At 39.1% G+C, this 22,522-nt stretch overlaps 2 protein-coding genes across 2 annotated transcripts in view; one reads left to right on the top strand and one right to left on the bottom strand.

The window, feature by feature from the left end:
• Positions 1 to 991: 991 nt before the first annotated feature.
• zap70 (zeta chain of T cell receptor associated protein kinase 70) lies at positions 992 to 11,918 on the bottom strand. The gene is made up of 13 exons (XM_079349627.1): positions 11,849 to 11,918; positions 6,854 to 7,300; positions 6,326 to 6,486; positions 6,096 to 6,234; positions 5,116 to 5,200; positions 4,930 to 4,952; positions 4,807 to 4,846; positions 4,355 to 4,535; positions 4,004 to 4,216; positions 3,320 to 3,512; positions 2,333 to 2,473; positions 2,121 to 2,233; positions 992 to 1,507 (listed from the first exon to the last, which is right to left on the bottom strand). The coding sequence occupies exons 2-13, from the start codon at positions 7,256 to 7,258 to the stop codon at positions 1,390 to 1,392; spliced, it is 1,812 nt and encodes a 603-aa protein (XP_079205753.1). The 5' UTR covers positions 7,259 to 7,300; positions 11,849 to 11,918; the 3' UTR covers positions 992 to 1,389.
• Positions 11,919 to 15,224: 3,306 nt separating this feature from the next.
• adamts10 (ADAM metallopeptidase with thrombospondin type 1 motif, 10) overlaps positions 15,225 to 22,522 on the top strand; it is a 40,242-nt gene continuing 32,944 nt past the window's right edge. The window contains exons 1-2 of the mRNA XM_079349783.1: positions 15,225 to 15,348; positions 20,554 to 20,955. Coding sequence (XP_079205909.1) covers positions 20,853 to 20,955 — 103 coding nt within the window. The 5' untranslated portion in view covers positions 15,225 to 15,348; positions 20,554 to 20,852. The remainder of the gene's footprint in view (positions 15,349 to 20,553; positions 20,956 to 22,522) is intronic.

The raw sequence follows: 22,522 nt of genomic DNA, 5'->3' as shown, positions 1-22,522 counted from the left end.
AAATAAATAAATAAATAATTAAAATTGTTTTAAAAGGCCAATGTATTGTTTCCCAGCATTCTGAGTCAAAAAAAATAATAAAAAAATATTGTTATTATTATTGTTATGCACGGTAATAACTAAAAGTCATTTAGAAACATATTTGTTAGTCAATGGTAGAAATGTTTGGTGGCCAAACATTTCAAACAAATATTGCTAATTGGTACTCTTATAATGATATATAGCACCATTTAACAAAAATTCCATATCGCACCAAAAGTAGTTCTCCTATGATTATGACTCAGAGAACCAATGCTGAGCACCATTTTGGTTGAAAAAATATAGTGCTACATAGTACCTCTCATAGTTATAGCACCATTTGACAAAGGTGCTATATAGCACTGTATCTAAAGGTTCGATAGAGCTATGATTACAAGCCAAAGAACCACTTTTAGTGCTATTTAGCACCACTTTTTTCCTTGTTTGTAGGCCTATATAATACGTGTATCTTCGTTGTATTTCCCAAATTTCTATTGTTCAAACTTAATCAAGTTAAATGTTTGTATATGGTTCTTATTGTGTTGTGCTTACTGTCAGCAGTAAGAATATTAATGATAGTATAATAGTACTCCTACTGAATAACGTGTTTACAGTAAAATACCATATTTTACAGTAATTATACAATAACTTGTTATGAATTATATATATGATCATAGATGGAATGCAAATTACAGCAACTAGCTGCTGTGTTTTATGATTATTTTATTGTGCATTTTGAGATATTTAACTGTAGAAATTACAGCAAAGGCTAACAGTGTATATGTAGGATACACGGTTTTTGTTCAGTATCTTCGAAACTATTGTCAACTACTCCATATTGGGCCCATATTATTGTCATTAAGTTTCATCACACAACATGCATGATGATTAGTTCATAAAACAAATTTCACTGCATAAATGAAACGTACACCTTAAATAATGGCTTTTTACTCTAAAGAACACAACCCAAGAGTCAGTTTTTTAAAAATACTTTATTGGCATAAAACAATGAACTCCTACATTTTGTCAAACAGACTGACATATATTTGCACTTGTACGTCTCACACTGTCGTTATTATTCTTCAAAATACCAGAATACTAAATTAGATTGTTCATCAATGGAAAGACGTCAATACTTAACATTCAAATTACAACTCACAGATAGAGATTCTTTTCAAATGGCTGACACACTTAAGTCCAACTTACAGATGCACATTTATTGTCTCTGAGGCTGTTCAGCTGCATTGGTTGTGTAGCTGAAGCTGGTCAGTGTGCAGCATTCATAAAAACCTCTTTGTTTTGGTTGTTTAATGGCTGGTTGAAAGGATGCTTTGTGCAGCACTTGGACAGTATGTGCTTTGTTTTCTGTCTCTATTTGACAGGCTCAGCAGCGGCTGCAGCTTCCCCAGACTTTGCCTTGTTCGATATGGAGTAATGGTAAGACCTCATGTACTCTTCAACCTTCTTGAAGTCAGGACGCTCCTCGTGTCTGGAGAGAGAGAGAGAAACAATGGGGGGTGGGCAGCTGTTCAAAAAGTTGTTATTTATGGATGTCAACTGAACACATCACAGAATGGAGGTTGTTTAAATTTCTGGTATTTTATCAATGACTTGTATTTCAACAGTTCTCAATCGATCAGGAAATTCTGGAAAATCTGGAGGGAAATCTGGCTGTTAATAGCTCCTACTATCATATAGCAGCTAACTCTCGCACTGATTCTGATAGCTCAAACTACGTTTTTTTTTTTAATCCCAACCTTTTTTAAAATCAAATTGATACAAACTTAAAAGGAGAAAGTTAAAATAACATGCACACCCTGGAAGATAACAGAATAGTTGTCCAGAGTTCATCTGTAAAAATGGAGTCAGACGCTGTACTGTTGTCATCTTTTATGTATCGACAGGGAGACACGTGTAATGTTTAGTGTCCGTGGTTCATCTTGTAAGGTTTGAATTTGTTTGATTTGTTTATTTGTGGATTTGATCAGGTCAAATTTTAATTGCATGTTCCATAACCTTCCATCAGACTAATGTAAATCTGAAATCCTTGGTGTCAGTAATAAAGTTCAACAAACATGTACAGGAGACAAATGTTTTCTTACTTATACGTCCAGCATTCTTTCATCACTGTATACATTCTCTCTGGACACGCGGCTGGACATTCCAAGCGTTTATTATCTTCAATGAAGCGCATAACCTCCATTCCTTTTATTTTCTGGATTTAAAAAAAAAGGCACAAGAAGATAGCTGTAATAATATGTCATGTTCAGAAAGAACCCTGACTTTGACGGTGCTCTGCAGAAGTCTTCTGTACCTTGTATGGTTTCGCTCCGTAAGAAAAGGCCTCCCACATGGTGACACCAAAACTCCACACGTCACTTTTGCTGGAGAATTTGCGGAAATTAATACATTCTGGAGCGTACCACTTCAACGGCCACTTACCTGAAGAACGAGCCTAGACAACATCAAAAATAATGATAAGAAAAAGCATGTGGATAATTAACCAAAGTCAGACATCATCAGGTATAATAACTTAGATTAACAAACGGTATAACCCAGAGCACATTGGTTATGTCAGTATTCTTAGATTTTCATTTCATTAGGTACATTTGTGCATAACAGTTTAAAAATCATATTCGCTCACGTCTCTTTGAATTTTAAATAAATGACAAACATGTAAGGGAATAAGCATTCCTAACTTGTGGATCAATGTAAACTGATAAATGTATTAGTAAATCCGCTCTTTCATTTAAAGCAGGCCTATGTAATTCACCAAGTGTTGTGTGTTTGTTTAGATATGTGTCAGGAGCAACGGTAAAAGTCTGGATAAATTAAAGTTTTATGTAATCTGCTCAAAGTCAGGGAACCCTGGGACTTTCTGAAACCTCACACTGTCATCAGTCACTCTAAGGAAATTAATTGGTTGTCTGATAGTTCGTATTTGTTTGACAATGTTCTCCTCATTCATTCAACACAGATGTAGAAACCCCCACCTTACAATGTCTGCTTTTGTTTTAGAGCAGGTGACACCTTAATTATTTTTTTATTTGACTTGCTGTAAAGCACTTTGGGTCACCGAAAGGATTGTTGTAAAGGGCTGTATAAATAAAGTACATTTAAATTTTACATTTACATTTAAGGGTGTTGCATTTCTCAGGAAAGCAATCCATTCAAAACACAGTATCTCTTTGTCCAAGCTGCAGTACTTCTATAATAATTCCAAAGCCTCAATCCTTTCTAGATTTTTGTCTCATTGTCCTACAGTACAAAATATTTCTATTGTGTGTGGCTTTGTGCATACCCTGTAATAGTTGTCATCTGCTCCCAGGGCCTTAGAGAGCCCAAAGTCACTGATCTTTGCAAACTTTTGGTTGACCAGCAGGACATTACGAGCTGCTAAGTCTCTGTGCACAAAGTTCTTCTCCTCCAGGTACTTCATTCCCACAGACACCTGGTGCATCAGGTTGACAATATCCTCTACAGTTACAGTATCCCTGTGAAGACACATATACTGTTGAAAGTCTCTGACAGCATAATTAAACAGAAATGTGTTTATTTTCTTTTTGGTTGGCAATAAGTGTTCATTGTGAAAACCTGGATTCCTTTACTGAGAATCAAAACATCCTAAAACTAAAACAGTCTGAGAAGTGAAAATCATTCCTTAGTTTAACTGCTTATGATATGATATATAAATTCAAAGTCTCAAGAAGACAACCTTTCAATGGGTGAGTAAGTCATGTGTTAAAGACTATTACAAATTGTACCAAAATAATATGCTAGATGTTCTATTTATTTTACAGCAAAATAACAACTATAGAAGACACAAAATGTGCACTTTATATTCACTACTTATATCTCCTACTATATACCCTCAGGGAGGTTATACATTGAACCTGTCCAGCTAAAAATATTGTGATGACTATTTAATGTTATACATTCCAGTCATACAATGTTATTGTTAAAAGTCACTTTCAACTGAGCTTACTTTCTGCAGGAGAGATATGAGTTGAGAGGTCCGGCAGACGCTAACTCCATGACCAGCATCAGGTTTTCGGAGTTGCACAGACCATGCATGCGGACGATGTAGGGGTTACTGAGCTGGTGCATGATCTCTGCCTCTCTCATCATCTCCTCATTGTCACTCTTCAGCCTCTCATTGTCGCTTTTCAGTACTTTGATGGCCACATCAATGTGGCCCCTAGAAAGTAACACACCAAACCTTTGGATTAAGTTTTTACTTTCAAAGATTAGAAAAACAGGCACGCACCAGGCTGTAGTAAAAATCCAATTAAAGTGTATGTCAGTCACGTAAAATGAGTGTTGTTTTAGTCCTTACGATTCAGTCTTGAGGACTCCTTTCCTGACAGAGCCAAAATTCCCTGAGCCGAGTTCCACTTCATCGATCATCAGCTGGTCCCTATTTATGTTAAACTTTCTTATTTCATTAGGGTTGTGGTATGGGTTGAATCCATTGCAGTCCATCGGCAGAACCTCACGGTCTGTAGGCACTGTTACTGCTGCAACATGTCACAAATGAAGTTCTGTACTTACACAAAAAAATAACTGATACAAGATGTCTTCTGTAGTGTTTTAAGACATCTTAACACTTATACTATGTATTTCAAGAAGTGTTTGTACTTATTTGTTCAGCTATGTGTGCTATGATATGTTGTTTCTGTTCTAGTTGTCTCTATAAAAGCAAAAAAATAAAATAAAGCTGAAAGTAAATACACCAGAAATACAATATCTATGGAGTAGTTTTAACTGGTTGTACTTCATGTCACTGACCTGTGGGCGGCGGTGTGTATCCGTTTGTGAAGGCTCGCCTCTGAAAGAGATATACAAAAACAAATCTCTTAAGGAAGAAAATAAAAACAAAAAAAACATTGCAGGATGAAGATGACTACTTACGACGGCAGGCAGATTGGGTGTCTCTGAAAGATGAGAGAATACAAATAAAACTGACTGTTGAGTTACATGATTTATAAAGGTTGACCGCTACAAAAAATATGAACTGAAAAGTCAAGACAGCAGTTTTACAATGTTGATATAAGTAAAAAAAAAAAAAAAAAAAAAAGGAAATAAAGTTTTCATTACTTTCAGCAGCAGCTTTCTTGTTAACACATGCCTCCCCAAGAACAGTCACCAGGCCATCAGACTTCATCTTCAAGTACTCAACCAGCTACAGAGTAGAGGTTATCAATCAGTGTATAGTCATTCGTGGATTTAAATTGGCATTGTGTGTGTATATACTGTACGTATACACATTACAGCTGTCAGAATTAACTAGTTAATTGCGATCAATAAATGCATTCATTTTTTAAAATTACAATTAAACGCATGCTCTTTTGCCTCTTTAAGCACATCAATGTGTCCGAGGTGTCTCCCTGTACTCACAGTTATGGAAAAGAAAAATACTTCTGCTTATAAGGTCTTTAAATAATCCTCAGACAGCTCAGTTGACATGTCAAAAGTAAATGTTCCTTTAAGCTGTTTTCATTGAATTTCTGATCTGCAACAAGTTAATGATCTATACGAGAAAGGCCAGTCAAGTACTCTCATCTGAAAAACTCATAGAAAATAAGACATTTTTAAGTGCCATATAACACGATTTTATACGTGCGATTAAAAAAAGGCAATCAATTACAATTAACTATAGATAAAGTACACAACACCTACAAAGGTTATTTAACAATTGATTCAAATCACTTGCAGTGAGCTTGCTTGTTGTTAACATCGTGTTGCCCAAAATGTGGGATCAATAGGAGGATGAGGAAGATGGTAAAGAAGAGGAGTTAAGATTTAAAGTAAATGGCTTCATCAGCTAAAAGACCTTCTGCCATGCACGGTGTGCTTTGGGTTAAAGCGAGCTACAGCGAAGGCAGCTGTTCGCTTGCTGAGTGTTTGACTGTTTACAAAGAAAAGTTGGATTAGTTTTCTGTAGTAGTCCCTCTGGTACTAAAATCCTTTTTTAACTGATTTTAAGTATTTTGTAAATCCCCAGATCATTTCTTGGTGACTATGATTTGAACAGTGAGGAATTCTTAATAAAGTGAAGCAATGATGAAGAGTCTCACCTGCCAAACTGTGTCAAACTTTGTTCCCTCTGGCATTGAGTATTTCCCTGATTTGTCTTCGAGGATCTGATAGTGGTAAACAGTTTTTCCATACATCATTGAGAGAGCAAAAGTACCAGACTCCTCTCTGTCTCTCACTCTGATAAAAACAAAAACAAAAAAATGCAGGTTAAAACTTCAGACTGAAATGAAAAAAGAGACAAAAGCAAACATCAACTTAAGCAACTTACAGAAACTTGCCATCTGGTTGTACTCCACTGTAAAGTCTCCTCTCACCTTCCTGGCGGGTAATTTTACCGTGATACCAGGACATTTTCTCGTGGGCTGTTGTGGCGATCAGTTTCTCTAGTTGAGGAGCCTGGCTGATGATGGCTTGCTCCATGGCCTCTCCCTGAGCAGACATTACAGATAAAGATATGGACATGCAGGATACACACATTTTATCTAAGTAACGTCACCCATTGGTTACTGAAGAGGGCTTTGGATGCCTGTCAATGGCAGTCGACATGCTGAAAATATTGTCTCAACCTAACTTTCAGTCAACTAACAGCAGGTCAAGAGCTGGAGCTAAGGTGGGTTTTATCCTCCTGACAAACAGCTTCACCGTCCCGGCCTGTAGGTAAGGTCAGCCAAGCTTATTATTATTATTATTATTATTTATTACTATTATTATTATCATCATCATCAATATACCTTGATAAAATCAATCAATGAATCATGCAGTGTGTGATAATAATGACACATTCAGACCAACTCACCTCCAGGTTCCAGGTTTGCCTCACATACTCCCTCAGCATGTTTTCTCTCAGGCTGTCAAACACACCCGGCCGTATCGGGATGTCTGGGGAGCGCAGACAGGGTTTCCTCAGGGTGCACACCAACCCATCAGGGTCTTTGCTGTAAAACTCACAGAGCTCTGCAGGCCCACAGTGGGGCTTCCCTCCTGTGATGCAGTAAGTCCCGTTGAGCTGCTTCTCTATGGGGTAATGGTGAAACTCCAGGTTCCACACCACAGACAGAACGTAGCCTCCCAGACTGCGCAGACACTGTCTAATCAAGAAGAGCCCATCGGCCATCCCGGCCAGCTTCAGATGCTGCTCAGCATCTGAGCGGCTGATGCTGCCATAGAAAAAAGGCAGCTCAGATGCTGGGTCAATGGACATAGTTCAACTGGGAAGAGGGGAGCTGGTTTTTTGTCTTGAATCCTGGATGTAGGATGTGGAAAGAGAGACCCACTATTAAAAATGAGGGTTTAGGTTTTTAGAAATGTGCTCATTCAGAATGCCAACATGTGCCAGCACGCTCACTCATCGAAAAACCAGACAGTGACCTCTGATGTTTTTAGCATTCAAGCTCCCACCTGCCCTCCAACCTACGCTCAGTCACCCCAAATTATTCATCCGCTAAATGGCAAAATCAGTTATGGAAAAACAGTTTCACTAAGGGCAACACGACTGTGTCTATGTATTTCTAATAAGCCAAAAAGTGATCATCCAGAAAAGCCTCACCTCTTCTATGTCAGGGAAAGTTTATAGTTGTACAGCACAATGTTTTTTTTCCAGAACTGTCAGCTCTACACAAACAGGTTCTTCATGCCTGGATGAGATATTTAACATGTAGCACCCACACATTAAGTCTGCATGATGCGTGCAGATTAACAACTTGTGACAAAAAAACCACAACAGGAAGTCACAATCCGCCCTCACAGCCTTCTTTCTCCAGCTTCTTGCTCTTCGGTTTTAACAGGTGCTTGTTTCTCGATCATTCCCTGTGCTTGAGAAACTAAAGTCAGTAAGTCTTCCTTTACAGGAAAGGCAAAGATTTGGGGGAGAATTTTATTAAAACAACATGATTGCTCGATATTTTGTATGCTGTGATGATTCAAACTCTGACATGAGGTTGTGCTGGAAATGTTTCTGATCTGAAGGGAAAAGTTAAGATGACGTACATTTTTTACGTATGGAACAGATGGGTGATAGTGGGCGGAAAATGCATGCGGGAGTTTAAAACAAACATCAGCAGTGATCGCAATCACCAGCTCACCATCGTCACAATCTTATGAGGAAAATTGAAAACACAAAGAAAGGAAAATAAGAAGGCAAAGACTATCAGGGTTATTCTCTTTTACTTTGAATCTTGTTATCAACAAACACATTGATAAAGCTCCCATAAATCAGAGCAATGTACTCACATTCATTTTATGCTCTCTGAATGGATTACGGCTCATATTTTCTAGTGTGTTTAAGTTTAGAAAAGGAAATGTGTGAAACCTCAGCTTCCCTACTACATACAGTATATGTACCTGCCCACGTCCACACTGGACAGCTGAAATGAAACACACATATGCCACAAAACAGAAGACCTGCTTGTGGTGTGACCCCCATCCTAACCAAAACAAAGACCTTTTGATGAGACCCTTCGACGGAGGTGAACAGATAGCCCACATGTGTAGACATGATACAGTGTCACAACATTGCGTCAGGGCTTCATCAAATGCAGCTTAACGTGTTTATTGATTTGGTTTATGTTAAGACTATTTTATTGTAAGTTTAAGTTCTTCATTTTCTTACCATATATTTTTAACACTCTATTGAACAGATAAATGTTCTTTGGAAGAACATCTGTTGATCCACTCTTTTTATAAAGGCTTTATCGCCCAATAAATCTAAATAGCTATCAATACTTTTACTCAAGTTACTTCTGGATGTAACTGAGTGTTTCTGTTTTACAGTATTTCTATCGTTCCCATGGCTGACCATGCATCACAATCGCATGTGATCGCAACATTGTTTTTTCTCTCCAATGAGACATAAAACTCATCATACAGGCAACAGCCAAATCTTTGCTCAACTCTTATTAAAGTATGAATTTTACAGCTTTCTACTTAAACTTGTAACCTGTAATAATGGACCACTAAAAGTTACTTGAAAGGCAGAAAAAAGCTGAATGTAATGTATAAACAGTGCATAAACACTTTGGAAGAGGTGTTGCAGAGTAAGCAGATAGTGACACAGTGAGCAGTGGAAACTCTTCTATGACTCACTCAGAGATCTGTTGAGAATACATTTGTTACACGAGCCAGAATCTACAAGTCTGAATGATTGTTTTCCGCAGTTTTTTTTCTTTCTGGAATGATCTAGGTCATGAGGTACAAAGTGCATGTAATTTAATACAAAAACGAATTCTGATTGTGTTTGTCATCTGCTCAAACTATTCCATTTTGGCGAGAGAATCACTGTTCCAGGCCAAACGTGATGTCGTGATGTCGATCATGAATTACAGAGTAAAATGAAACACAAGATTTCATTTTTGATGAAGAACTCTCTAGAAATTACAACAAAAGCTCAGGCACACATCTTTCTTTCTAAGAAAAAAAACAAGTTTTGTGGTAAATATTAGCCATGTTGTATGGAAAACACTCTCTGCATGCCAAGTTACATGTCTGGATTTTATCCATATTACATTTGCAAAATCCCGCTTCAAATGTTTCATTACAAGTGAAGTACAGAATGTGTGTCTTTAATTAATGTGAACATTATTTTTCATTTGTATTCAATTCACGTCAACACAAACAGCTCCCTATAAAAAACAGTATGGTATAATTCCATGTTTTACACTACATGTTGTCCCACAAGAAATATACGTGAGGAAAATCTTTTTTCAATATTTAGATTACTCGAGGAGAACTGTAGCTACAATCTTGGCCTTCTTTCCATCCCCCGCTCTTATATCTAAACAAAATGTGATCATGCCTTTGCTGTCTCAGCCTCTACTCTTTGGAATCAACTCCCACAAACCTTTAGATCTGCACAATCTGTGGACAATTTAAAGAAGCATCTAAAAACTCCCCTGTATAGACAAGCCTTCATGTATAGCCTAACAACCTTTCCTTGTGCCTACTTTATTGTATTGTGTTGTGATCTCTTTATGTACCATTTCCCTCACTGTATGAGTTGTTTGACTGTTTCCATATGTAAAACACCTTCTAAAAGTGCTACATAAATAAAGACTTACTCACCTACAGTTGTATAATTGACAGAGCTACAAAGTTGAACATATGGGGGGGGGGGGGGGGGGGGGGTTGGCTATAAACTGTTTTTATTAATGGTTTTTATATGGTAAAGATGTGTTTTATACTCTTTATCATTATTAGTACCATTATCTAAGAATTTGACTTATATTGGAAAAAGGTTCTTATCTTTGACTGACAGGAAATCTAACAGTTTAAATTAACATCTTACCTCTTTGCATGCTAATGTTACAGTCATAAAGACGCCATGTGTGCTTGAAAACAGAAAAGACTCAATCTCACATTAACTTTTCAGCTCTTTGACTCGTCTGACCCGTAAATGTAAACATGATGAGCTTGATGATTGAACTTGCTTCTATAATTATAAAATCCTTGTTGTCTGTGGATTATTTGACTTAAATTAAATCAAAAACATTACAGTGGTAACTACTCATCCACTGGAGTTATTTTAGGTCATTATTTATGTTGTGCTATCAGGGAGTCATCTTGGAATGATGTTACTCCAATAATTTATCCAGAGATATGTCAACACTTGATACTGTGTAAGCATCGGCAGCAAGATGTTGTGTCCTTTACATAAAAATGACTTTTCCCATACACTGGACTTTGCTTAACTGCTAATGGTTGATTTGAAAACAACTAGACCTATGCAGACTTGGACAAAAAGCTGATCTAAATATCAATGAATGAAAACCATAGATATCTAAATACAGTTTGAATGTGTCCCCATGTCATGATTACATTGGGTTTTTACAAACTCAGCATTCATTTAACAACCTTAAGTGGCTCTCATATTGGGATACAAATGTCTCAATAGCGTTATTCATAATTCAAAGATAAAAAGAAGCACAAACACTGATTTAAAAAAAAAGCACTGTACAGTAAAAAATGAGACTTTGCCAAATGAAGGGTTTTTCTGTAAGATGTCGCTTTATCAGAAAGTCAATGCAATGTTCAAATTCTATGGAGATTAAATTATTTTTCTGCCACACAGGCCGATATAGCCTGACAATAGCAGGAACATTCTGCAGATACACTTCAGCCGGGCACCAAAAATACATTCAGTTATTCAGGAAAAGTAAGTATCAATAAAAAAACAAACGCATTGACCTCTTTTCTGGTTTGGAAGTGCCCTTTTTTGGTTTTCTATTCTGAGGCACAATGAAAGCAGCCGTTTATATTTTGCACATGTAATCTTTGCTGTTGTAAACCAGACCAGAGTGAAAATGCCTCACCCTGGCCTTGGCATACACACTCACATGTCATGCTTTTTACAGCTAAAACACATACTGGAGACTTTTTTTATGTGGCTCCAAATGCAAACATTAGTGAAATGATGAATATTAACCATTAATGTAGGGTTGAAACATAAATGTCTAGTGAATCAAAATATCTCAGAAGTCAATTAAAGCTATTCCAGTTTGGATTTTAAGGTGGCGGGTAACTAAAATGTATTTATTTCTTTGTTAGGATCCCAATTAGCTGTACCTGAGAGTGCAGCTGTTCTCCCTGGAGTCCATGAAATACAATGTTAAATACCCATTGTAGTTTGTTGTATTACTGCCATTTAAGTTATTTTTAGTAGCCGATTGTATTAATTAAGCAATACAAGGCCTGGTCTTAAAATAACTATAGCCTAACTATTGTAATATTATTATTACATTTTTTTTTAGCAAAAACCATTAAAAGCTTGTGTTCGATCAGATGTAAAGAATCTACTCACGTCTTCTTGCCGAAGTAGAGCTCTGTTGTAACTTCCGAGACAAAGATGTATCTGTTAATCTGATTGCAATGTCAGGTGCTTTGAACAAATGGGAGTAAGAGAAGACACACACACCCACAAACACACAAACACACATCCACACACACACACACACACACACACACAAACACACACACACACACACACACATACACACTTAAACACGAAAGAAAATGTACACACATGACGGCAAGGCTAACTATTTTTTTATTTATTATTTATTTTCTAAAGTACCTTATAATGTGTCCATAAATCTGCTCATTAACCTGACATTAAAGACATGTTTACTGTGTTATATTAGCTTTCTTGAGGACAGTTTGGTAACTGGCCACCTCTCCCCCTTTAGCTAAGCTCATCGAACCATCCTGTTCATGCATCAGTTATTATGAGTAGGTCAATATTCTCCCATAAAGTCACTGTTTATCCAAAATGTTTGTGCACTGTTTTGTTAGCAGGTGTGACAGAAGGTGTTTAATCATGAAATGTATTAAGCTACTTTTGGTTGGAACCAGGCTCTTTCACTATTTTCAGCCAATATGATAAGCTATGGCAAGCATTGTTATCTATCTTGATATTTTCATTCAGGATGTGCTTGTGATATACTGTAGGCTACAGGGAAATATTTTCTGTTTTACTGTGTGCACTTTCCATTAGGCCTACATAATAACCATTAAGTCACAAACACTCAAACACCTGTCCTTTACACACACACATATACACACACACACACACACACACACACACACACACACACACACACACACACACACACACACACACACACACACACACAGCATATGAAGAGTAAGCCCCTATTGAAGCCACACCACAAACCTCCACTTAACCAGCTGCAGCTGCTTCCTTAATACGGACATGCACTGTACAATGTTTTTGATAATTTTGAACAACTTAGACTCAAACTGCAGGAGTAAATCTCATGTGAAAACAAAACACAAACACACAAAGCTCGCTATTTATGTGCGCACACTATGCGGTGATGATCGGCTGCGACCTGATTGCTGAGACTATAAGAGCGAAATAAACACGTGGAGTCCCCAAATCCGGAAGAGGACTCTCGAAGGAGAAACGTGCAGCCATGGCCATTTACGCACTTCTATCCGTCAGTAAAGGCAGGAGTGTGCCTGCCACATCTCAATAACAATGTTTAATTTGTAAACCCTGACAGAATGCTGTGCCGGCCTGGCAGGAAGACGAGCGGACACACGGACATCAGTGCGCACTTATTGCACGCTGGAGCGGTTTGGACAGCGTCTGTAAACAGAGACTACAGTCTGCAGTGTAGATCCCACTATTCTGTGCTAAACTGGTTTACATTAGAAATGGTGATTGAAGTTTGTGTTTCATATCTCTCAACCACGTGCGCAAAGTTTCACGTCTCTCCACCTCTGTGCGTAAAGTTTTACAACTCTCCACCATGCACGCGTAAAGTTTCACGTCTGTCCACCTCTGTGCGTAAAGGCACACTCACTCTTATCTGTCAACTAAAATGCCCAAGTCTAGGATAACATGTAGTTGCTGTTCTGTCTGACAGGACGATAAAAACGTAGTTATTTTTCTTTGATTATGTTGAAAACTTCTCCACGACGCTTCATAAGGTCTGACCAGCTGGGAGTTGTAGGCCTATCACTCCGCAGAAACTATTAGTAAGTAAGTTTACATGTTCTAATAACCTGATGGTTTCAAATGTGCCTGATTTAGGGGGTGTTGCCTACTTCCAGTGTCCATGAACAAACAGCAACAATTTCATCATCACACTCGCCACTCTCCTAAACAATTATTAACAGACACAGCAGAGAATAACATTAAAACCCTGTTTCTATCTGTTTATTTGGACAAGACAACCACTGATCCTTAGACATTGGCAAAATCGCAGAGCTCTTGTAGTGCATAAAACTTCAGCTTCATGCGTTCTTATGTGACCTGACAGCAATCTGACCTCTCGCTCTGTCCCTCTATTTTTATAGATTAAAAAAATGCATACAAACAGAAGAGATTCTCAATTATTTAAATAAAAAACAATGTCAGAAAAGATATTATATTGCGCCAAATGTAATGCGAAATTTGGTTATTGACAAAGAGTCTGAAACCCAACAGGTGCCAGTGTGGTAGGTGGTAATGTTTACATCTTTCACGCATGCGCATTGAGAGGAAACCCACTGATCTCAGGTGAATCGGTTCGTAGCTCTGCTTCAACTGTGCGATCCCCTCACGAGGGGCGACTAAAATATGAAACAGGTTTGATTTTCAGGCGGCCAGCTGATTGCCGGTTGAGAGAGGTACATTGGTGCTCGTTGCCCCCTGTATACTACTCACGATTAAACTAAACTTTGGGCCGACTCCAAAAATTCTCGCACGATTCAAAAATCTGCACAAAACAGGAAAAAAAATCGCACAGTGTATGCCCGCCTTTAGTCTGAAAGAATCAGGCAGGATTCCGCTGAATAAAGTCAGACAAAATACAAGGAGAGTGGAACCGGATAGAGTGACATGTTCCTTCAAAATAAAAGCGGCTACATTAATTTCAATTTTCTGTAGTTGAATTTCTTTCTAATACATTCCGCAGTTTGTCTGATACATATCTTCAGGGGGTTTACTTTGTTCTGTTATATTTCATCTGCAGCTTGAGGGCATATATGGAGTGGTCATAATGACTATGACCTTAATTTGACTTTTTCACATTCCCCCAAATGAAGATACTGATACACTGTGGTGTTACAACTTCTCAATAATCAGTAGGCCTATTGCAGATGTAATTGAAGACAATTTCTGTAATATTCATTGATTGTGGTTGGACTATATAACAATGGTCTTTACAATCAACCATTGAAAAGAAAAAATGTTCACAATGATGAAGACACAAAAGATAACACAACACACAACACAATGAAGAAGCCTACTTTTAGGCAATGGTGGAGCCGATGGTGGTAGAACTATAGTGTGGAAATTGATGATAAGTTGATCTTTCTGTGGCCCTGGGGAGTTAAAATAGGCTTGTCCTGTGTTTTAGATTTTTCACATTTTTGCTGATAAAGATGCTTTTTGTTATTAGTAATGGTTTATTAAGATTTTTTAAATGTTTGAGCTAGATGTCAAAAATGTGACAGTCAGGAATTGTATAGATTGGAAGTGAATATAAAGAAAAACCTCATTTTCTATGATGGTGAATTTTTATAATAGCCTCCTTTTTTTTTTAATTGAATGACCTCTGTAGTCCCTGTTTCAGCTGCTGCTATGACTTCCGCAGAGACGACTTTTATTTTCTTAACAGCTGTTACCGGTAGCAGCCTCGGTAACTTGCCTTCAATCTGAGGCTCCCTGGTGCTCCAAGTGGAAGGAGTTGAGTCTCCTCAGTCAGCCGCCGGCGCCGCCTCCTCTCTGCTCTGCTGTGGAGGACCGAGGACAGACTCACAGCGGAAACTCCTGCACAGGGACAGAGGAAGGTAGGTCCACAAGCCAGGACTCACAAGTTTAGACTTTTTTTCTCGAACAATGGAGGAAAAAGGTCCTGACACATGATGCTGTCAGAAGTCTGTTCTTTACTGTAGTACGCCCATTTCACCAGAGATATTTCTGCAAGCTTTAAATGTCGCCGTTATTTCGTCATTAAAGTCTTTTTTATTGCGATGTCACATATGTTTATGTACCTCTATGGACTAAATATTGTCTCATTATTGTTGGGTCGTATTCCTGCATTACTTTATCTATGGCTTTGCAATTCTCCTCAAGGGCTCTTAGTCATGGCTGGGATCTCCTTACTGGTGACAAGGCAGTTAGTGTGTGTGTGTGTGTGTGTGTGTGTGTGTGTGTGTGTGTGTGTGTGTGTGTGTTTGCGCGTGCATGCAGGTGAAGGGAGATGATGTGGCCGACAGCAGGAATCAGGTCCTTTTAGTGAAGGGTGGCATTGTGTAGTTGACCGGATGGGGGAGCAGCCTGCACCTTCTCACTGATGGGGGAAGAACTATGTGACATCTTGTAGTGACTGATAGCACCTCCACATTGTCAAAGCTGTAACAGCGGCAACACCGATGATGTAATCAGCAGCAGGTCGTGTATGACCATGCATGCAACACATCTCAGGTCCCTGTTTAATGGTGAATGACTCATTTGCTCAGCTGACTGTGCAGACATGTAGTGCTTGTCAAGCTATACAATGCACCTTTTAGCAGCACAGCTGAGCTTCATTTATTATTGCCAGGTATAGATTTTAGTCTATCTGCATCATATCATGGTTTTACTCGGATTTACGACTGTTGGTTATACTATGATATGATATGATAGAAGCATTGGCTTCGTTACATATGCTGAAGGCAGCTTTTTTATTTAGTTCCTAAAATTGTGGGATTTATCTATGAAACATGCACAAGAGATGCATTTTAAAACGTTGGTCTTGCTCCAGAAATTTAAACTGAGAGTATATGTCTATTGATAATGACTACCCCATACTATGCGATTTTGTTGACCATTAAACTTGGTGTGGAACTATAAGTGACAGATGTGAAACGAGCAACATTAGGCAAGTTTCAGAGCACATGAATCAATACTGGATTGGTTCAGCATCTCACATTTTTTTGCATCACAAGAAAGTGTAATGTTATGATTAGTTTGATAAGATAAGATAAGAAATGCCTGCAATAGTCTGTTGATTCATCTTTCAGCCCATTAACAGAAAAGTCATGTCAAATTATTTGGACTTATTGTATTTTCAAGATAGAAAAATGCCAAACATGAACATTTTATCTTCTCAAACACCAGGAGTTGACTTTCCTTTGTCCTATTTGACACTCAGCTGATCAAAACTGCAGAAAGGGAGAAAGAGAAAACCTTCCACTTCCACATCTGTACTCCGTTTCCAGTCTGCTGCTGCTCCTGGCTGACTCACTTCATGTCGAGTCAGCTCTCTCTCTCTCTCTCTCTCTCTCTCTCTCTCTCTCTCTCTCTCTCTGTGTCTCTCTCTCACTAAATATTGTTTCAGACTCAAGAGGCACATTTTCAGAGTGAGGGGAGCACATCCGAGGTTCTCCAGCCTGTTTATGTTCCCACTTTTCATCTGCACACTGTTTATTTGGGGGAAATAGAGAGAGGAATGCCTGCCTCTTTCTCTTTCTGTCTTCAGACAGAGGGCATGAGGGTTAAGCCTGAGAAATATCCCTCAGTTCTTTGGATTATTTGATCACCTGTTCAGGATTTCATGTAGAGATCTTTGTGAATCTTGACTTTTACTTTTTTTCTTTCTCACTCAGGGAGTGTAGCCTAATTGTTGCTGAGGCAGTCATAAAACGCTGCAATGGACTTGTGACATTGGCGTTAGAGCTATTTGATCCCACAGCCTCTGGTCTTATTAGAAAGAGAAGCAACACTACCAGTTTAAAGTAATAATAAACTGAACCTAAAGCTGATTCATGAGCTACACACTGATCAAAGTGGAAGCCCTGTGTTTATGTGTGTGTGTGTGGGGGGGGGGTGCACTAGACTTGAAGCTAAGCTGAGGGACACTTAGCATCTGTTCGCTCCACACAGACTTTACTTTGAGCTGGTCTGGTCATATGGCTTTGATTAGTATGCTGGTTTTCAGATAGCTCCACTCTCCCTGGCAATACTTAAAGACAAGGACAGCATAGTGAGCTAATACAAAAAAAAAACCCTCACTGTACATCCCTAACCCCCCATAAAAAAAACACCAATCATTGCTTGCATTTGCATGATGACTAGGTTAAGAAATAACGTGTCAAGAGGTTTCTCGGTCCGCTGTCTTGATTACAATACAGATTCGGCCCACCCTTGAATTCCCACCTAACTATCCCGAGTGCTTCGCTCTCTTGTTAACAACGACTCCTTTCTTCTCCCCTCTTTCTTTTCTCTTTTTGAAAATGGTAATTGCGTTTAAAATAGGTTGGCTTGTCTGCTGCATCTCAGACCACTTTCTCTCTTGGCCGTGACTGATGCTGTATACGCTGGATAGCTTAATCCAAGCAAAACACTGAGTCAAGAGTCGGCGTATGTGCTCACTTGGCTAGCTGACAAACATACGCTTTTTATTTCACCAAAAGTGATACAGCCCAGAGGGAAGGTTTTGCACAACAGACCGCAGAAGATGTACGACACCATCACCTCAGAGAGACAGCTTGCTCTTAATTTAACAGTGCACAGTTTATGATGAAGTGATAATTTACCGAGAAGGCAGTGCAAGCATGTTGTTGTGAGGATTGTAAAGCCTGACAACAAATCTTTTTAAGCAGTTCTGCTAAAAAAGCACCTAGGGATAGCACAAGGGGGTCCAGTTCTCCCCTCCTCTTGTTAAAATAAACAAGAGGAGAGTTAGTGGTAATGAAAAGCACTTGATATCAAGCTGCAAGTTTAATAACCCCACAATAAATCGAGAGCGGGAGCAGAAGAAGTAATGAAAATGGAGGGGAGTTTGGCTTGTGCAGGAAATGACTGGGAGAAAGCCTGAGGGAGGGGAAGAGAGAAAGACTTTCAGTTGTTCCACGTATGAGGGGAACTACGATAGTAGAAAGACCCCTTAGGGTTTTTAAAGGAAACTCTCCCTTAACTGTACCTTCCCTTTGCTGTTTGAAATGAAATGAGAGGCCCATTATGGCTTTTGAATTCTCATTCCTCTACTCCCAGTTTCAGAGTATTAACACTCAAGAATGGTTCTCCCAGCTGGCTCCAGCAGCTTACACTCTGCTGTCTCCTTCATTCCCTTTGGGCTTTGCACTGGTTTTTTTCTCTCCTTTTCTTTTTTTTTTTTTAGGAGGTAACTTGTTCCCCTCTGCTCTCGTCACCAAAAAGGTTTCCCATCTGCTTCCGATTACCTTTGGCTGCAGTTGGTTAGACGCCAACCATCTGGGCCAATGTGGCGTCTCCACTCCATCGTCTCTTTGCCCAGACGGCACTGAGGGAGGGATAGATGGGAGGGAACTGGGCAGAGGGAGGGAGGCTGGGGTAAGGGTAAATTGGGTGGGCAGACTTGTACTGGAGTATTGCAAGGGCTTGGTTTTAGCTTACACTGCAATCTGTAGCCAGGAAACTCAAGTCAAAGAAAAGGGCACACATGAAAATGTGATCTGGCCTTTTTTTGTAACAGGCACTGTGTGTCTGAGGAAATGGTTTTCTGTTATCACAAAGTGAGATTGCCGAAATGTTATTTTATGATACAGAAAAAAAACTCAACAGGAATGGATCTTGAGGAAAAGGCAAAGTGAAGGAACAATCTTTTATTTCCTTCAAAAATAAACAATAATTAAAGTTTATAGATTAAAGTCTATAGATCTATGAGAAAGGCTTTGATTCAATTGGCATTGATGTGCAGCCATCATCCAACTCTATGTCTGGATAAGGTAATGTCCCAACAATGTGTCCCACATTTTGTCCAATTAACAGAAATGTAAACTGGATTTATTGTTATCCAGCTTCAACGAGATGTTTGAATTTCTTTTTGAAATGTCTTTCACTGTTCAGGTGATTAACATGGCATGTCTCTGTTGCGTTTCAACAGCAACGACATTAAATTCAATGTTGAGCAAAGGATATCCATGTTCTCCTTAAAAAGAATTGGACATTCAATGAAAAGCCGACAAAACAGTGCTTTAGCTTGACATGTAAATTGAAATTAAAATAAACGTGTGCAGCACTTCCTTGACTACCTGTAAGTTTTTGTAGTTGCTCTTTGGAAAGGGTTACATGCAGCCAAAGACATGACGAAAACGATGAGAAACTGAAGCCATTATTGTCCCAACATTGTCATGCTTCACCGTTCATGAACTCTCATGGGTTTTGACATTAAGGCTTTTCCAGGGAATCCAAATGATGTCAGGCATTTCATGTGTTTAAGTGGTTTTCTTCTATTAACAAACACTACTTGTAACGCTCAAATATAGACATGATCATTTAGAGAAAAGTTATAAAAAATCGAAGGGGTCTGTAATCAGTCAGGCTATGATAATTACAGAACTCTCCCCTTTGACTCAGATGTAAACAAGCTTCATCTATGGAAAGTCATACCATCTGTCTGTTAGCCAGGACGACAGCCAATTAGTAAGCTGTACAGTCAGGCAGCCTGCCAGCAAATCACTCAGCCATACAAGCAGCCACCTCAGTCAGCCAGCGTAGCAGTGATGGCATCCTGCTGCTCCTCTCAAATTGGCTCATTTTACCCCCAGAGCCTCTGACATAATACCCACTTCAAGCCCTGTTTGGGCATTAAGTGAAGCTTTATACAACATCAATGGCTTCCTTTGTGTTTGAACTCTTTCCGGTGGGCAGGCAGCTTGAAGCTTGGGGGCCTCAGGGGCCCCAGGTTGGGACTTGCTTTTGTGTTTGGTCATCAGAGAGAAAGACAGGGTGTTTGCCCTTCCCCAAAGCCAAGATTGATTAGCTGAGGGATACATGTGGGATGGTGCGGACTTATACTGGATGCAAAAAAATGGACTTTTTCCTGTTAAGCTGGAGACGGACGACATGGGTCAATGGTATCTCATGCTCTCTCTCTCTCTCTCTCTCTCTCTCTCTCTGTCTCTCTCTCTGTATTTGACTGTGTTTTACTTGTTCCACCCTTCTTTTTGAGCCTAAATTTGTCTCTCCCCTCCCTTTTCACTCCCTCTACTGGGCTTTCTCTTACTCACTGACTGATTTCTCCCCTACAGGGCCAGAAAGTGGAGTCCAAACTGGCCACTGCTGCTAAGCTCTTTGTGAGATCCATCCAAACCTTCTCTGATTCTGTGTGGACTTGTTGAGAACTCGACTCCACTTGCTGATCAACCCACTGTCGAGGCTGCCATGTCTTTCTGAGCTCATGGATCTTCCTGCAGCCATGGCACAACAGAGCGCTGAGCTGTCCCACTGCTAGGTGACGGGGCATCCGAGAGGACAGAAGACATGTTGGGACAGACGCCCGGGGTTAACTGCACTGAATTCTGTTACTATAGCAACTACTGTAGTAACCATGGAAATGCTATGGAAGACTGGTCTGGTCTGCAGTGTCATCATCGTCATGGTTGCCACAGAGGTCGTAGGAGGTCACAGAGATGAGTTTGCAGAATCACAAGGTGAGAGGAGAGGTTATGGAAATAACATCATTAACATGATGCATTAAAGTTTCGGAAAAAAAACAATGTAATATAAGCTCCTCTGAGGAGATTTAGCTTGTTAGAAATCAGACTGAAATTAATTCCTACAGTTTACTTTACATTTTGCCTGGTACATTTTCAAAGATAAATTGTTAAAAAAGCAGATTTTTTTTTCATTCCAGAATAGTAGTTGTGCATGTACAACAAAGGATATATTAATAGATCATAAAATATCATATTTAATAGTTTGAAGATTGCAATGAGAAAATACATTTGAAGGACATTGCAAGGAGAAGTTGAAGCAGTTTTTTAAGTCTAGTGAGGTGTCAGTTCTTCAAGCTGCCATTGGCTGGTTTGAGAACGTGGGGCATCCCAAAAGGTTCCAACAGCAAATAAGCCGGAGAAAAACTGTCTATATAGTTCTGTGTTTTCTCTCCATATTACTAATTAGAGGCAAAACTGAATCCTCTTCACATTAAATAGCTCTGGGAATGAACACAAAAAAATCTTAAAAGTCTGCACTTATAAAGCACCATTGAACGATCTAACCTCTACCCCCTGTTTAATCAGTCTTAGTAATGCAACTGTAGCACTATCAATATAATTACTTATAAAACTAAGCTACATCCAGCTTCAGTAAAAAGCTTTAAAGGCCAGGTTGCATTACATGAATCAAATTATTAAAGCCAATCCACAAGTCAACGTGCAGACAGTTTCAGATACTGAAATAAGCATGAAACACAGTATTTACAACACTGGACAGTTTTTTTGCAAGTCTTTATAAATAGTGGGAAAACATTACGATTTATTGCCTGTGATCCTGGCTTTATAGTGTGGTTTACTCTAATTATTTTCACTCTTTTAGAACAAGAGTACTTTAATGTTGAGCGGACCAGACTCACAGAGTGAAATCTGTTTTTAATTTCAGTGCAAAGAAACAACCTTGTCAGTGCTACATGTTGAGAAATAATGATTAATTAATAATTAATAGACTTTTTTTAATCGTTTAGCGTCTGGTCTTAATGTATTTACAACTCAGCATGGGTTATGTTTTTACTGAACTCTTTTATCTTGTTTGTAATACTTTGGTCATAAAAGTTGGGTGAATGAGTTGAGGCACTCTGTGGGCCTGCAGGTATTGACCGCTGAACTTGAAGTCAATCGTGTCGCTGTGCTACCGCCACGTGCCCACCCCCCCTAACCCTCTCACCGCACAGTCGAGTGTCTCTCACACGCGGAAGCCAAACTGGCTGAAATCCCCTGAAGCCAAATCCTGGAGAGTCCATGTCTTGTCATCCACAATAAGGTTGTGATCGTCCATTTCCTAAATTTAACCTCTGACCCCTCACAGCCATCTGTCTCCAATAGTCTGCTATGCTGATTTTTTTTAAATGCACTCCCCTCAAACCCTGACATGGCCTATTACCTCAAATACTTTCCACATTTTATAAGCAGTTTAGCATAATATGTAAATGTAAAAAGAAAACCCACCCCGAGACTACCCCCTCTAGCAAATCAAGCTTGGGGGAACAGTGTAACTAAGATG

The sequence above is a fragment of the Symphodus melops genome, assembly GCF_947650265.1.
Source record: "Symphodus melops genome assembly, chromosome: 8".
NCBI lineage: Eukaryota > Metazoa > Chordata > Actinopteri > Labriformes > Labridae > Symphodus > Symphodus melops.
The sequence above is the reverse complement of the archived record's forward strand: the minus strand, read 5'-3'. Positions and strand labels throughout refer to the sequence as shown.